Source organism: Squalius cephalus (genome assembly GCF_949319135.1).
Source record: "Squalius cephalus genome assembly, chromosome: 13".
NCBI classification, from domain to species: Eukaryota; Metazoa; Chordata; class Actinopteri; order Cypriniformes; family Leuciscidae; genus Squalius; species Squalius cephalus.
The window spans coordinates 19,942,217-19,959,689 of record NC_137134.1 but is presented as its reverse complement, the minus strand read 5'-3'; the positions used below and the strand labels follow the sequence as shown (position 1 = coordinate 19,959,689).

General features: G+C 37.4%; 1 protein-coding gene across 3 annotated transcripts in view; it reads left to right on the top strand.

Annotated features, from left to right (window-relative positions):
* The window catches only part of yjefn3 (YjeF N-terminal domain containing 3), a 38,140-nt gene that overhangs the window by 13,485 nt on the left and 7,182 nt on the right, over nucleotides 1-17,473 (top strand). For all 3 annotated transcript variants that reach the window (XM_079889603.1, XM_079889602.1, XM_079889601.1), the window contains one exon: nucleotides 12,174-12,282. In XM_079889603.1, coding sequence (XP_079745729.1) covers nucleotides 12,199-12,282 — 84 coding nt within the window. In that variant the 5' untranslated portion in view covers nucleotides 12,174-12,198. The remainder of the gene's footprint in view (nucleotides 1-12,173; nucleotides 12,283-17,473) is intronic.

Sequence of the window (17,473 nt, the reverse complement as noted above, 5' to 3'; positions counted from 1 at the left end):
TTTACAATTATTTTAAATATTTCTATATTGTGGTATTATTTATTTTACTGTCTTAATGCAGATTTTATGACTGAATTTAAAAAATGTATTATTTAAATGATTTTAAATAAAACAATTTAAATGTTTCTTTAATATGGTAGAATTTATTGTATTGCCTTAATGCTAATTTTATGTTTGAATAATTTTTTTAAAATTCTATTTTACAGTAAAACAATACTGTATTACATTAATAATTCAGGTAGCCTACAGTATCGTTTTCTCAAGAAAAAAAAATTCTCAACTAATGCTTTAAACTATTCAGTAAGTCAGCTGTTAAATTCTACTATAATATTAAAGGTTAAAATAAACTGATTGTATAAGCCTGCAAACAATTAAATTACACACAAGTACGTTTTTTTTTAATTTTTATATAATAATAAAGTAATAATACTAACTTAATAATTACACTTCAATTCTTTCTACTTCAATTAGTTTTTCACTGTCATAAAACCTTGACTGTTTTATTCAAGCATACATTAAATATTGAATATGTAATATGCTCCTCTATAGGGTATTTTTTACTAACTAACTAACTAACTATTGAGTTTATGGTCACTGAATGGCTTTTCTGAGGTAAATGTAACTAGGCCTGTCACAATAACTACTTTTGGTTTTGATCGCTATATTGTCCCAGAAATAATTGTGAAATACGATATTATTGTCATTTAAAGACCATTTTATGCCACTGAATATATAATCATAATATAACAGCATAATAATGCAAATAGGCTTACACACTTTCAAAAGTCAATGAACTTAACTCTTAAGAATATTTAGATACTGGAATTGAAGTGTCAAGTAAAAAACCCAAACACACTTGTGTAGATTTTTTACACCTACAGATTTTTCCCTGACCCTCTTTTCTCAGTAAAGTTAAGTAGCACACTATTGCAGAAAACACAAACCCTTCTTAGCAGTCAGATGTCCATATGAACAAAGGCACAGAACAGGTAATATCTGCTGCTAAATCTATTTTTCTAGAGGTGTTTTTTAAAAGGTGAAGAACTTGAAAGAACATCATGCACGTGATGCTGCAAAAGATGGTCGAACACGTTCGTCTACTGCACATTTGCATGCAGTGGAATGCAAAAAACACCTTCTCTTCGAAAATGAACTTGACACTCGCGACTGCATCCCGTGTGAAACGGCCGCTACGTTAGCGACGCTAGCCATGTGCGTGCACCATTTAGCTCTGTCATGTTTATATTTACCTGTCGATGTCCGCTCTCGGCTGTCTGAGCCCCGATATCGCTTCCGACATGGAGAGCAAATCAATATATCGCGTCACCAAAAATCATCTAGGTCATGGTCATATATCGTGCAAAACATTGTTTTGTTACAAGTTGTTTTATTGACGTCCTTCCGTGGTTGAAACACTGGTTGAGTGATTACACAAGACATGATATGGATATCTTATTATTTTCTTTGGATTTTGTGGTGAAATGTGAGATGGACATGTTTTCGTGACATTCATATCATATTATATGGCTTGGCTACTTGAGATCTTTGGAAGTTTTGCATTGTAACGACACTTGTTGTTTGAGCAAGCCCGGAGAAAGAGCATATTATAGTATCACTACATAAATAGCACTGCAATGGCAGATTGGGGTCAGTTATAATACATTGCCTTACCTAGCTTGTCATGTATCTGAGTTTCCTTGAGGAAACACTTGATGTCTGTGCGAAAATGCAGAAGCTACTCCTGCTGTCCTTTATTTATGTTCTGTAGTCCATTCAGAGCTTTGTGTTCCAGTTAATTTTTCTGTGAAAAAATAAACATCCCCTGTGAATATGAAAGGCAGCATGTTAATGAAAATTTATTGCATAATTCTTCTTTAGGCCGAATTTGTGCTGCTTCCTGCCCTGGAACTATACTAAACAATGCAATCTAACACTCTTTCATGACAATGTACTAATTTGTACGAGATTGCGAAAATCATATCATCATCATGCAGCTTGCTTTCTACTAAAAAAATCCCAACATTTTTTGGATTGGATAAAGTTTGGGTGGTTGTAGTCGTACATGTTTTTTCTCGTACAATTTCTTCAATTTCAAAGCATATTCGTCATTAGATGCCAAAAGGTAACACTTTAACCCTGAAATTGTACTGATCCCACCATTAATTCATGTATTATATATTCAGTGTATTCATTCAATATGGTGTATTGAAAACCACCAATATTCTGTATAATCACTCATCATACATCCTGGATAATTCCAGATGGCAGTCAGAGTTGTTTTATCACCCCTAGTTAAGCCTGTTAAATTACACTTGAATGCTTATAGAAAATAACCACAGGGCATTTTATTCAACCATATCAATGGCCAAACGCAGCTGTTACTAACGCTTGAATATTCACTTTCTTCATTTGCCTGGTTTGCTGTCGAACCCCGGTTTTAATTGGGCCTGAAGGACTGTACCTGCGCTATTTTCAGTCTCTTTTTCTTACATCCTTCAACCTGTCTGCTGGCATCGTCGGTTCGGTGACCTGACTTGCTCTGTTACCATGGTTTCCTCCACTTGCACAGTCTCCTGTGGCCCTCTCGATATATATCTAGCTGGGCACAGTTACTCGAGAAACTGCCAACTGGCACAGGCCATAATTACATAAGCACATGACCATCGAAAAAGTTCCACTTTGATGTAATGCTGTTGAAGGGAACGAATGGATTCAAGCCCTAAATTGTGGTTGCTAATTACATTTCGTGGTTTCTCCATCTTTGGCAAACCAAACTGTTCCTCAGTGTGTCAGTGTCTGGTCTACTTGAACTAAATGGCCTGTGTTAAAAAGTAACATCCCTCAATGGAGCATTCATTATCATTCAAGATCGTATTTTACGCGGGTGGACGTGACCACTGGGTCTTTGAGTCGAGCCTCCAAATGAAGATCTCCTGTAATCTCTCCCTTGGTGCCAAATGCAGTTCATCAAAATCAAGCCTCCGTGTCACCAAAAACGCTTCCATGGAGACGGGCAGCCGGCCCAGAGCTGACTAGCCGCGGAACAGGCCCGTTCCTGAAGAGGTTCATGCACTGCATGCTCTCCGCCAGATTCCCAGAGCTCCAAAAATGGAACAGTTGATGTATTATTGTCATTTTGGAGAGGAAGTTGAGCCGCCTCAGCAATGGGTTTCAAAATCGAGTTAACAAGCCCATCTGAAGTGTTGTGGAGATGAGTTTATCGGTCAGCGATAAGACTTGAGACGATGCCCATGACCCGTTTATCGATTTTTCTCCGAGTAATGGCCGAAACATGATCCATTAGAGGCATTAGAGTAGCTCCTTGTTTTCATGCCTTCAGAAAAAAAAAAAAAAAGATTTAAGCTCCGATGTAGCCGGCTGTTGATTTACCGGTTCATCTGGCCAGATGAAAGTCATAGTGCAGTGAGATGGCCAGCTGGGTCGAGGCCTGAATGCATTTTCAGGCGTGCCTGGATCCCTTTACACCTAAGTGGACAGTTGAAATGCATAATGAGGAAGGGATTTTAGGTCAAACATTTGGTCTTTGACCAAAGGTGGAGGTGAACATTTAATAATGCAAAAGTGGGGAGGATGATACCTATATGGGTATTAGTACATTATTGGCAAACATTTTTTTTAATCATAATTCTCCAGCATTATGGGACATTAGTCCTGTCATTTCTGTCAAATCCTCGTCTCTTTGGCCTTCCTATCACCAGTCCAAGCACCTGATGTTTATTGTGCCTCCACTGCTACCATAAATCTAGCACTGGGGATCTGAAAATGCTCTTCCCGCTACATGCACCAAGCCAAGATGATGATGCTCTTCTGGACCTATTGTAACCACTTGCTCATCCAAACAACAGCCTGGTTTCCATTACAGATTTGCACGAAACTTTTGCGATATTTTCTAAATGTCAATATTGCGAAATGATGGCGATTCCATTAACCGATGTTACGCGACTAAACATAAATTTAAAAAATCAATGGCAATGAAAGACCCTTATACGTGGGAGTGCCACGAATGAGATATTTATGGGTGTTTCTCCCTCATATCTGCTTCAAGGTCTTGATAAATTGTGCCATTTATTTGTTGTTTAGAATCCAGATCCAGTATTCCCGTAATTCTTTTTTTTTTTTTTTATTGATTTGTTTCCATTGTGCGTATTTTCAATTCGTAATTTCAATTTGCGCAATTTGAAGGGTAATCCAGCTAGTGATATGAATGATAAAACTTCTTAAAACAGATGTGTTAGTTTTTACAATCTATGTGACAATTAAGTGAAAACCTGAGCTCCTGAAACAACATTATGATGAGTTGTAATGTCAACACACTTTTAATGCAATTTGTAACTGTTTTATGCTTTTGCGTAGCCTGGCTAACGTCAGACCTCGTCTCATTGAGACATGGTCTGGGAACCACATGTTCATTTTCTCGTATTTGAGGCGTGGTTTACGAATGCCCAGAGCCGTTTATTGGGCGCTACGAATGTCTATCAGATGCGCCTGTACGTAGCTCATAGCCAATCGTTTCAATTATACCAGATGACGTATGTAGAGCGTCGACGAGGAAGAAGACGAGATAAACTTGCGTTCTAAACTACTTAGAACACTATCTAAGGCTGCATCGAAAGGTAACTGATGCCATGTTGGATCCATAGATATAAACAAACTGCTTCGGTGTGTCGCATAGACGTCGTCATCGTCTTGCTGCTCCCTCCCCGTTCTGTGATTGGTCCCCTCGCTGAGGCGAAAATCTGGTCCATGGTATCCAGGCTGCCTAGCAGCGTGAATAAAATCGCGCTGCCCTCAAGGCAGCATAGGGAAACCCAGGCTAGCTTTTGCGAATTGTGGCTAATATGTATGATTTAGTAAATTTTGTACGATCTCATTCATATGTTTTTGTACGATCTGTTTATGCTCCACTGATGGCTAGATTTATTTATTTATTAAAAAAATCGTACGTTTCCATATGAATCACAACATACACATTAATACGAAATCACCACCTCGTTAAATAGTTACCACTACCAAATAGTTTGTAATGTTATGAATTCTTCTTGCTTTAGTTTAGCATTGTCCGTGTTTTAGTGCATTACTACGGAAAGAGCGTGTTCACGACACAACATCCTGACTAGAATGTTCCTTAAGTTAATTTGTGCATTCATGCTATTACAAGTTCACTGTAAAAAATTATATGATCAATAAGTTATGAGAGCATATGTTTTTACATTGCTTTAACTCATCAAAATGAGTTAAGCAATTTTCAACTTTTTCAACTAATTTAAGTCAGTTTAATGTAATTTAAGTTGAAGTTACTTAAACATCCAAATTGATTGTACTTAAAAATTTAAGGCAGCAACTTTTTTACAGTGTTGTAATATTACGTTTATGTTGTCTGTATATCTTATATATCTCATATTTATTGGATTTGGCTGAGCTTGAGTGGGTTAATTAATCCGCTAGCAAAGTGCTTCGGTTTAACAGTTCATTCATTGTTTAGATTCGATATTATTGACTATAAGTGGATTACTAGAAACAATGTTCTTTCTAGATTTTTGATCTTCAAAAATCATTGTTAGTGCATTGTCAGTCAACATCTTGTGGTGTTGTTTTTTTCTCATTTTTTTGACAGTAAGTTGTAATTATAGTGTTAAATGATTGTCATGATATATTTTTCTTTGCAGTATTACTGGTGAACATTTACTTCAGTAATTTCACTGACAATTAAAATTGAAATTGTAGCCTAGATGCACAAATCTGTGTTGAGCTGTTAACTTTCTATGCAGCTAACGCATGTTATGGTAAACTGCTGATCTATTACACAGTCTGTTGTATTTTGCTTTGTACTGTTTGTACTTTGCACTGGAAATCTGTTTGGAAAGGTCAGGGGTGGGTATAAGGGCAGAGATGAATAGAGGAAGTGTGACTAAAATATGGTGTGTTTATGATGAGTGGATAAATGGAAGGCAACCATGGAACAATGTGAAGAGCAGACGGTACGTTCCGGCATTTGTTTATCTCTTTAATACGTAGTTCATCGAACATGGATAGGCTCAGGAAAGACATATCTCTTCAGATGTTAATACAAGACACGTTAAATATGCTCTCTGTCTTCGTGAAATAACACTTCCCTGCTCGATTAATGTCATACGCAGGCTAATCTTAGGATAAGATTGTCACGTTTCATGCATATTTCATCTCCTTTCTAAACATATGTCAGGCAAGCCAGGCTCCTCGCTGCCAAGAACTGTGAAGTTGTTCCAGAAAGCTGGTGTCAGCTCTCTTCCTCTGTTCTTTGGCTCTGAAATTACCTTTGGAAACCAACGTGTCCGCTGACTCAGACACTATCACACTAGGTGTTATCATCGCTCGCCATACCCTGCTCTTTTTCTCTACATCGACCTCACAGTCCCTTCCTGTTCTCTCCACTTCAGTGATTCTTTTCTATTAAAAATACATTTCTGATTCATTGCCCTCAAGTTTTACCTCACCATTTTGTTTTGTGTTTCTCATTATTCCCAAACCATTTGTGATATTTGTGATATTGCGGTCGATGCTTTCGTTTTCATGTTTCCATGTTACAGTCCTTATGTTTACTTCGCTCCAATGCAAGCTGTCCACAGGGCCCTGTGACCATTCCTCCACTCCAGTGCCTCAGACTGGCTTTTATGTCATTAACGAACAGGAAGTCGAAACACTCATTAGGAAGGAATCAGCAAAGGGCTTGAGCGTCGCCCCCTTTTAGAAGTTTTTAATTGCTTTAAGAGTAACATGAGAGTTCAGCTCCTGGATCTTCAGCATCATTAGATGTTGCTTCCCACTTTCCTTTCCATGACTCATTCGAGGCATTTGAAACTTTCGTATGAGTAACCTCTGTTCTGTCTGGGATTACAATCTATAAAAGTCACTTTATAATTGTGGCAGATGCTGTCAGTCACTTTTAAAAGGCAAAACAAATCTGTTTTCGTTAACTAAATAACCTGAAATACAACAGAATATAGCTAAATATTTTATTTCAGTTAGTTGCTGGAGCAACACAAGACAAGGCAAGAGATAACTAACTAAAAACACAAGCAAAATAAAAACTGACTAGAGAAAACAGAAACTAAAAATATATAGGCTAACTAGAGATTGCAAAGAAAAGGTATAGAGAATATATTAACTTGGAAGAACTGTGAAGTAGTTATCTGACACTTATGCGGTCACTATGGATATTTTCACATTTGATTCCTATTTAAATCTTTGCGTGTAGCAAAGCCAACTTTTTCATGTTCTGCCTGAGCACGTTGACATAATTATTAGTTTTTTATTTCAAATGTTACATTAAATTGTAAGCAAATGCTCATAGCAGCATTCACACCAGGGCGCATATCATTTGTCATTAAATAGTGCATGCGACACTGTGAAAATGGTTTTGTGTTGAATAAATTAGCATATGTCAGCCGTGCCACAAAGGCTATCCACCCCCTGTCTATAACCCCTATCCACCAATCGCATTATTGGGAGCCCGGTGGGGCCGTGCGCTAAGTTTGGTGGCTATGCAAATAGCAGTGTAATCTCTTGCTCCCTGTAGTCATTACTTTCCTTTGTATCGTTTTCACCCACTCATTTCCTTTGTTAAATGGTCCTCACTGAAAACATTGAGTTGTATACCGGATCCTTGTCAGAAGCGGCTGGTCCCCCAAAACAAGCCCACTGATTTATACAAGAAAGGTGGTTATTTAGCTGTCTCATGGCGTTCTGAGGTAATTACAGTAGTTGAAAATGAAGAAAAAAGGGGATTTTGAGAAGTATCCGCCATTTTCTGCTTCGCAAATGAAGGCTTAATGCAAACGTCTGTGTATTCCCTCACAAACAGGCGAAACCGTTTAAACTCTCCTTTGTGTTAAGCAAGCTAGCAGGCTGGAGGTAAACAACCTCATTAGCCGAGTTGTTATTACAGCTGATCAGCACAATTCATGACTCGCAGATAACGCGGCTCCTCGTGGGGACATTGCGGGGATATTAGGGAGACTCTCTGGGCTGATACTGTTGTTCATTTGGCTGTGCATTCATGTGTGTATTTGCTGTAAGGGCGATCAACAACAATTAGCCGTAGCTCTGTGGAATAGTAATGTCAGAGGAGAGGAGACACTAATGTAAACTTGGTGAAATTTTCAAGGCCTGTTACAAATTAGATACACGCATTTACATTTACTCATTTAGCCGACCGATTTTATCCAAAGCGACTTACAAATGAGAACAATAGAAGCAGTTAAACTAACAATAGGACAACAATATGCGAGTGCTATGACCCCTCCCAGTTTAATCTAACGCAGTACGTATAATTGATATAGAATAGAAGATAAAGTGTTAGTATTAATGGATCAAGTGTTGCCGAAAAAGATGCGTCTTCAGCCGTTTCTTGAAAATGGTCACGGACTCAGCAGCTCTGGTTGAGTTAAGCTGGTCATTCAGAGTTGGGCTTGGCATCACTGCAAAGACAAATCCTTTTGGAACCTTTATTTTTAAAAGTGTAGAACATTCATATAAGACAAAAGTGTTTCTTTAGATTATTACAATTGTCTTCATATACCAGATTTGCATGCAGGTATGATGTTCATTCTATTCATCAGGAGCAGTTTCCATGTTAGTATTGGGTATTTAGACCTTTATTTTCACTTTGGGTTATTTTGTATATTTTTGTATTTTGTATTATACACAGTATATATATATATATAATGTGTGTATACACACACACACACACACATACACATTTTAGATTCTTTTAGGAATTAGGTCAAATTCCTAAAAAAACTGGGTCACGGCTTAATGACCAGGGGGAAATTTTGGGTCCCATGGCCAAACCTTTTGAGAACTAGTGCTTTAGATTATTATTCACACTTAGAGAAAAAATGATTTTAACAACTGTTTACTGAAAGGTTCTTTGGGGAACCCAAAATGGTTCTTTTATAGCATCACTTTAAAAAAAATCATTTTTAAGAGTGTTGAACCTTCCCATTGCACAAAAGGTTCTTTATAGTGGAAAAAGGTTATTTTAGATTGCCATGAAAAAAAAATAGATATATTTTTAGAACTGTTCACTGAAAAGTTCTTGGAGTAACCTAAAATGGTTCTTTTATGGCATTGCTATGTGTAGATGTGCTGATATATGTCAATTGACCTAAGATTATAATGCAATTTATACTGATGAGTGTCAGGATGCTGGGAGAACATTCTGGGCCAGGCTGTCCCCTGGTGGCTAGATTTACTTATTGCAGTTTACCCACCACAAAGAAGCCTACCTTGAACAAATAAGGCTCAAAATGCATTTAAAGCGTTTTGATGTTTGAGAGATATTAAGTGAAGCAAGATAGTTTTTAAATACTGGAAACGTTACGACATTGAGGTTTGAGATACCTGTGTTCTGGTGCCTGGAACCTTTCTGAGAACTTTGGAAATACAGCCATCAGGATTTCCCTGAATAGGTCGTTGGGGACGGAAATATCAAAAGCGCTAGACTCGGCTGAACTTTACAAATATCACTGTGTCACAGTACGCCAGGAAATCTCCCCCTGCAAACTCGGCTTGACGGCTGTGGAGCTCTCTTGGAGACGGTAAATGCCAGAAGGCTGGAAAACTCCATGCCGAGGGTTACGGCAATGATCAGAGCGCATCGCCGACCCAAGAAAAGACTTGGTGACCTGTTGCATTTTAAGTGACCAAAGACAAAAATATGGCTGATTCTATTGGCTCTGTACATGGCCCCAAAAATGTCAAGCACATACAGATTATTCAGGCGACGAGCTCGTTATTTTTTGTTAGAGAACTCTATATTATTTTTTCTGAAGAGAGAATGAGAACTAGAGAGTGGCAGATGGATGCTTTGAATTGAAATGAAAAAGGCCTCATTCAGCCAGGGAACTTCATGTATAGAGTTGAGAGAACTCAATAATGTGTAAAAATGTTTTGTAAATAGTTCTTTCTTCTGTTCCTCTGGTGCCTAAAGCAGTAGCAGACAACAGACACAACACAAACAAACCTGTTGTCCTGGAAACACTGCAGAATATTCCTCGGGGTGAAATACTACGTTAACTAATTGCAAAAGACAGAAAGGTATGGAGAACATTAAACTCTGAGGAAAATTAAAGCCATCAACTGAAAAATCCTAATGACGGTGTTGTTTTAGTATTATTCATGTACTATTATATTATTTACTAATACTTTAAAGAAGGTTTTATTTTATTTTTGTTAGTTAGTCATTTTTATTCGTTTTTTAATATTTCTGTATAGCTATTTTAAATGTAGTTTTACACTGTAAAAAAAGTTGCTGCCTTAAGTACAATCAACTTGGATGTTTAAGTCATTTCAACTTAAATTACATTAAACTGACTTAAAGGGATAGTTCACTTTGAAAAAAAAGTTTGGTATGTTTTAGCTTACCTAAAGGGCATCCAAGATGTAGGTGTCTTTTTTTCCGCAGTAGCTTCAATTTTTATATTTTTAGGTCAAACCGTTCTTGTCTGTCAGTCATATCATGCAGGTATGTGGTCACTGTCTCAAAGAGCATGCACAGAGTCCAAATTAAAACAATTCCCCATCGTCCAAATTAAACAATTCCCCATCGTAAGTACACATTGATGGCCTAAGACACGAAACGAGCGGTTTGTGTGAGAAAACGAACAGTATTTATATCGTTTTTACCTCTTATAACACAGCCACGTCCAAGTGATCTGAGGGCGCGCGCGCATCCTGGTGTGTGACGTGTACGCAGACTGGTGCATAGATATATATACACTAGATGTCGCCTTAAAGACATTCGTTCCAATGAACTGCCGTAGCCAAGGCGACCTCTAGTGTATATATCTATGCACCAGTCTGCGTACGTCACACACCAGGATGCGCGCGCGCCCTCAGATCACTTGGACGTGGCTGTGTATAAGAGGTAAAAACGATATAAATACTGTTCGTTTTCTCACACAAAACGCTCGTTTCGTGTCTTAGGCCATCAATGTGTACTTACGATGGGGAATTGTTTAATTTGGACGATGGGGAATTGTTTTAATTTGGACTCTGTGCATGCTCTTTGAGACAGTGACCACAGACCTGCATTATAAGACTGACAGACAAGAATGATTTGACCTAAAAATATCAAAATTGAAACTACTGCGGAAAAAAAGACACCTACATCTTGGATGCCCTTTAGGTAAGCTAAAACATACCAAAATTTAATTTCAAAGTGAACTATCCCTTTAATGACTTAGTTGAATCTTGTATAACTTATAAAAAAAAGTTGAAAATTGCTTAACTTATTTTGATGAGTTAAAGCAATGTAAAAACATTTAGTATTTTTTTGTTTTCCATGTAATATTTATATTTTATTTTAGCTCTATTTCAAACCAAAACAATTCTTAAGTTTGTATTTACAGTCAATATTCATTGACATATAACTTTTTTTTTGTGCCTTGGCTACTTTTGTTCCTCAACACTTCATTACCTTTCTTATGTTAAAAATATAAGCAGCAGGGATGTATATACTAATAAATAAATGAATGAATGAATAAATAGGTAACATTCATTAAAACACTTTGAAGTAAGATTATATTTGTTAACATTAATGCATTAAGTATCATAAACTAACAATGAACAATTTCTACAGCATTGATTATATAGGATATATAAATATACTATATTGTTCATTTATCCATGTTCATTCATAATGCATTAATGTTAATTTATACAACTTTACTATCAAGATCTTGACAGCACATCTGTGTACTTCCAGCAGAGGGCTCTGACGTTACGACCGTACAGTAGGTTACTGAAAGACTCTTCATGTTTTAGATGTGAAGTAAGGGCCTGGATTTTACAGATACGTTGTGCTCCCATTAAACTCACAGTAACACAAGTTCTAAGTGCGGCTAAACAGGCATTAGGCAGCGAGGCACCATGCCTGGAATGGATGGCATGTCTAATACAATGTGCTCAGAATACACACGTAAATGTCAGGTGGTGTATTGCAGTCCTTGGTTTCCATGTAATCAAACCCACCCGGTTTCTATCTTGGCACTTTTTAGCGTTCATGTCGAAACATGAACATGATTTATTTATCATCCCCACTGGTAAGCTAATACCGTGCGTGTCGTGAGCTCTTTGTCAATGCAATTTGTTTCTTTGTCTGTCTTTTATAGTAAAACAGAGGTGGCGACCATTGAGATGGAGCTCCTGAGGGACTATCGCTTTGGGCAGCAGCAGCTGATTGAAATATGGGGCCATGCTTGCGCTATTGCCATCACCAAGGTTTGTCCGACACGAGAACATGAATTACACATAGTGTAAAGTGGCAGTTAACGTGTCTAAATCCTGATTCTAATCCTGTATTTACTGCATACAAGCATCACTGTGATTTACACATCTCTGCATTTACTGCTCTCAGCATCTGTCTGCATTTGCCGAACTTCAACCAATTCTCTTAAGAGACGAGGCCCTGCTGCAAGTGATGACGAAAACAGTGGGAAATCTTTGATCTCGCTGTTTCTGTTGAGGGGTTGACCGCATCTGTAGCTCTGGGGGGTTTCAAATAGACAAAATAATTATATAGTATATTTATTCATATAATATATATGTGCATTTATTTTTTGACTGACTTTATCCTGTGCTTTTTGCCAGTTTTATAGCAATTATAATACTATCACAAATTGATGATAGTGTGTTGCTGCCTCAGAGTAAATAATAAAAAAGATAATTGAGAATAAAAAAAAAAAAAAAGAATACTGTTAGTCAAAGTCATAAATGAGATTATAAGACAAAATTGCAATTCTGTTATTGTAAAGTAACAATTTCTAAGATATAAACTGGCGATTACAGGAAATGTCACAATTGAGTAGCAAAAAGACGTAATTATGAGAAATAGATGCTGTTCTGGGGGAAAAGTTGCAATTGTGAGATATAGTCATTTTTTCTGAGAAATAAATTCACAATTATGAGAAACAAAGTGACTGTGAGATTATGAGATTGCAATTCGGTTATTATAAAGTAACAATTTCTAAGATGTAAATTTGCAATTACAAAAAATAAATTAAAAAAAATCGCAATTTAGTTGCAAAAAGTCATATTTATTACGAGAAATAGTTGCAGTTCTGAGAAAAAAGTTGCGAAACATTGGGAGATATAGTCACAATTTCTAAGATATAAATTTGTAATTATGTAAAATAGTCGCAATTACAAGACATGTCGCAATTAGGAAAAAGTCATAATTATGAGAAATATTTGCAGTTCTGAAAAAAGTCACAATAGTGAAATATAGCCACATTGCGAGATATAAAGTAACAATTTTTAAGATATAAATTTGCAATTATATTTAATATAGTCACAATTACAAGAAATGCCACAATTATGAGTTGCAGAAAGTCGTAATTATGAGAAATAGTTGGAGTTATGAGAAAAAAACGTTGCAATTGCGAAACATTGTGAGATATAGTCACAATTTCTGAGAAATAAATTCACGTTTATGAGAAATAAAGATACATTGTGATATATACATTTGCAGTTAGGTTATTATAAAGTATATAAGTGCATATAAATTTGTAAATTACAAAAAATTTAATTTTTTTTAAAAAACGCAATTGAGTATCAGAAATTAATTAGTTGCTGTCCTCAGAAAAAAAAGGTTCAATTGCGTAACATTGTGAGATATAGTCACAATTTCTAAGATATAAATTTGCAATTACAAGAAATGTCACAATTAAGCATCAAAAAGTTGAAATTATGAGAAATAGTTGCATTTCAGGGGGACAAAACACAATTGCGAAATATTGTGAGATATACTAACAATTTCTGAATTTGCAATTATGAGAAATGGTCACAATTACAAAAAATGTCATAATTATTATTTCCAAAAGTTGTAATTAGAAAAATAGCTGCAGTTCTGGAAATAATCGGAATTGTAAAAATATTAAGTCACATTTTGATATATATATATAGTCATTTCTGAAATAAAACATAGGAAGATGTAAGGTTGCAATTATTGGAAAAAAGATGGCAGAAACAGGCTTCCATGTAAAAAAAAAAGGGGATTTTGCTTTTTTGGGGGATCATGTTATATCTTGCCGAGTTGCTTTGAGCACCAGTAGGGTTCACCCACCTCCAAAATCCCACTTTAACTTCTGCTTAAAAACCCCTTGTGACAGATCCAATGCACCATCATGGAAGGTGTTGAAAGTCTCTCGTCTGTGGCCGGCCTGCAGTCAGGCGGTCTCGGGGCCTTACGTTTCAGGGCGGCCTAAGGGTTCCGATAGAGCCAGGCCAACCCAAACCAGACTACTGCGGTTACCATCCCATCTGGATTCAGTCAGGCTGACAGGCAGCGCGGGGCTCCTCTTGACCTACCTGAGAGTCGGTTAAAGCCCAAAATTGTTTCCTGATTTGGCTTGTGTGAATTTTCAAGCCCTGTTAGAAGCGTTTTACAGACTGAACCTTCCACCCCTCAAAGGCCCTCGGTCACCAGCAGTCGCCGCGGTCAGCATCAACAAAACTTCCTGTGCTGTGACCTCTGTGAGGTAGCCATAAATTGCAGCTAAAGAAAACATGCCAACTAGTAGCTGTAAAACAAGCATTACATCAGCACACATCAGCGTGTGCGTGTGTGTGTGAGGGGGACGAAATCTTGGTTGAATTTTACCACATTGTGATTTCACAACCAAACTATCCACCGCAGTGGACGCCAAAATCAACGTCATCCGTCTACATCGGGGGGATAAGGGCTTTGGTGTTGAGCTAATTCAAGGCTGATGTCTGTGATCATTCCCTGCTTTAGATATCAGGAAGTTATTTATCACTATGGCTCATGAAACGCTCTTTGTGTGTTGAGTAAAAAATGCAGACTGACGTGACACTCTCTGTGATCTCTCTGTATTTGCCCTTTATCTCAACGTGGCTACACGATAAAACAGAATAAATGAAAAATGTAACACAGTTATTCACAGAAATGACCTAAATGTGACTAAACGGACATGCGTAGAAATTTGCAATTGAAAACAAACAAACAAAGGAAATAAGTTTTTTCTTTATTCTAAAAATTATATATTTTTGTTTGTTTTTAATAATTCTGTTTTAGAGGTCAGTTTTTGTTAGTTTTTATTCTATCGTTGTTGGTTTAAATTTAGTTTTAGCTTTAATTTGAGTATTTTAGGGGTGCCAAAGTTAATGTGCTTTGTTAATAGAGGGGTGCAGGTATGACGTCAGAACCCGTAAGACTAAAGGCCCTTGCACGCTGAGTCCGAAATTCGCATCCGAAATTTTCGCACGTTAAAAAATAAACACGACCCCACGTTATGTCAATCACGCTTGCACACTGCCTCCGAAACTTTCATCCGTCAAAAAAAAATTCGGATCAGGTTCGATTTTCTGCGTTTTTCGCATCCGTAGCAAGCATTTTGAATGGTGTTTTGACAATTTAGAGCCACCGAATCACGAATATTCACGAATACGAAAAAACGCATGCGAAAATTTCGGACTCAGTGTGCAAGGACCTTTATTCGCAGCTGGTTTCTTCGAGATTTTCCTGTTTTGTTTTATAATGGGGTTTTTAGTAAACATAACTTGACGATATTTTGATGTTTTTTTTATTTATTTTTTTTACAAAATAAATCACACACACCCATAGCGAAAACACAAATTTTGAAGCAGTTATGTTTATTTTTGCAAACATATGTTTCTAATAAGTAACTAGATAAGAATGTTTGGGATGTGAGTGTGTGCAGTTTACGTTGTAGAACAAAACGTCAAAGTAATCTCAAGTTATGTTTAACATGGTCTCATCCATATGGCACACTTAAACTCGTCTTTAGTCGTCATCTGATTGGATGAATTCTACAGGATGTCCGGGATAGATGTGTGTTGCGTTCTTAAACGCTCTGCCTGGAAACAAAGATGCCGTGAAGCCAAACCCCCTCATGGAAGAAGAACACCGTCGTTTTTACAACTGTGACAATGAGCGCTTATCAGTGTCAACTAAACGCTGGATTTTCAAAAGTATGTGAAGTTCACAGCACCATTGCTGCAGTAAACTTGCACAACATTTTGAATAATTTATTAGATGCATGCCGGTCTGTTATTGTACGGACAACGACTTTACATTTTCACGCCCCTAAACATTACGTAGAACAAAATGAACTGTGATTGGTTGCTTTACACGTCAGTCAGACGGCCTCTTGGGTGGTTTTTGGCCAATGAAAGCTGCTATGGAGTCCAGACCTTCTGCTGTCAGCAAAACTATGTTTACCACAGACCTTATTTTACTAATAAATTGAAAAACCCCATTATAAAACCCCATAGGAAAATCTCAAAGGAATCAGTGTTAATCAAATTAGTTTATGGGTTCTGATGTCATTCCTGCGCCACTCTATAGCTGCGTCCCATTTCAGAGGCTGAATCCATTGAGGGGGTGCATTCGAAGGCCTATTGCGTCTCCGCTGGTGAACACATTTAGACAGTTTGTGAACCCTATTTTGTTTTCAGACAGTTTAATATAACTTTAAAAAATAAATCCAGTCCAAACGTTACTGTCACTCATCAATGGCAGCTGTCACAGTTGCTAGACGACAAGAACAGTCCCCTATAGGCTAGACCGTCTCATTTACCAATGCTCAGTACAACCTTCCCAGCCTTTGAAGGATGCAACCTCTGAACTGGGACACAGCTTAGAGACCTTAAGCGCCAGAGAAACAAGCGTGCAGACATCTTTAGAATTTTGTCTTTGAACTTAGGTTTTTGCGGAAGCTCTGTATATTTCTATGGCATCGCTGTCAAAGAGTAATTAACTGGTGAAGTGTATTTTCTTATTGTAGAGTTAACGAAAATTATCATGAGCATTGTAAAGCCACAACAAATGTCAGTAGACCGGGAAGATTTTAAAACGAGCGGTTCATTCATAAATCTTTCATTACATTCTAAATCGGTTTTAAATTCAAATTGGAATTCTTGATCCTTTTTGAATCCTCCTCAAAAAATCCTCCTTAAAAATCATTCTCAGTTCAATTCTGAATTAAACACAGCCCTGGTGTTTCTGTGTGTCATGTTGAGGGTAAAAAAACTGCAAGGCTAATTAGTCAAGACCCTCTCTATAGAGCTCATTTGCTGGAAGCATGGAAGCGAAATCTAGGGGTTGAGTTGCTCCGAACAGGAGCAGATCAAAGCGGCGGTCTCCAGAGTCCTGGCAGGAGTTGACACAACGGAGAATTCCAGCACAGCTGCAGCAGACCTGTAAAAGAAATGAACGGTGAATCCACTGGCTACGGCTCACAGGAACACTCTATTCCATGTCATTTTCCAGAGAAGAAGAAACGGACAGAACAGAGATGGAGTGAGCGGTTGTTATTTCATGCGACACATACTCACATAAGCTTCATGTGAATTGACTGTCCACATCACATGGTTGAATCTTCAGGAATTGGTCATCGGTATACCATGAATACAAATTCGAGCACTAGCA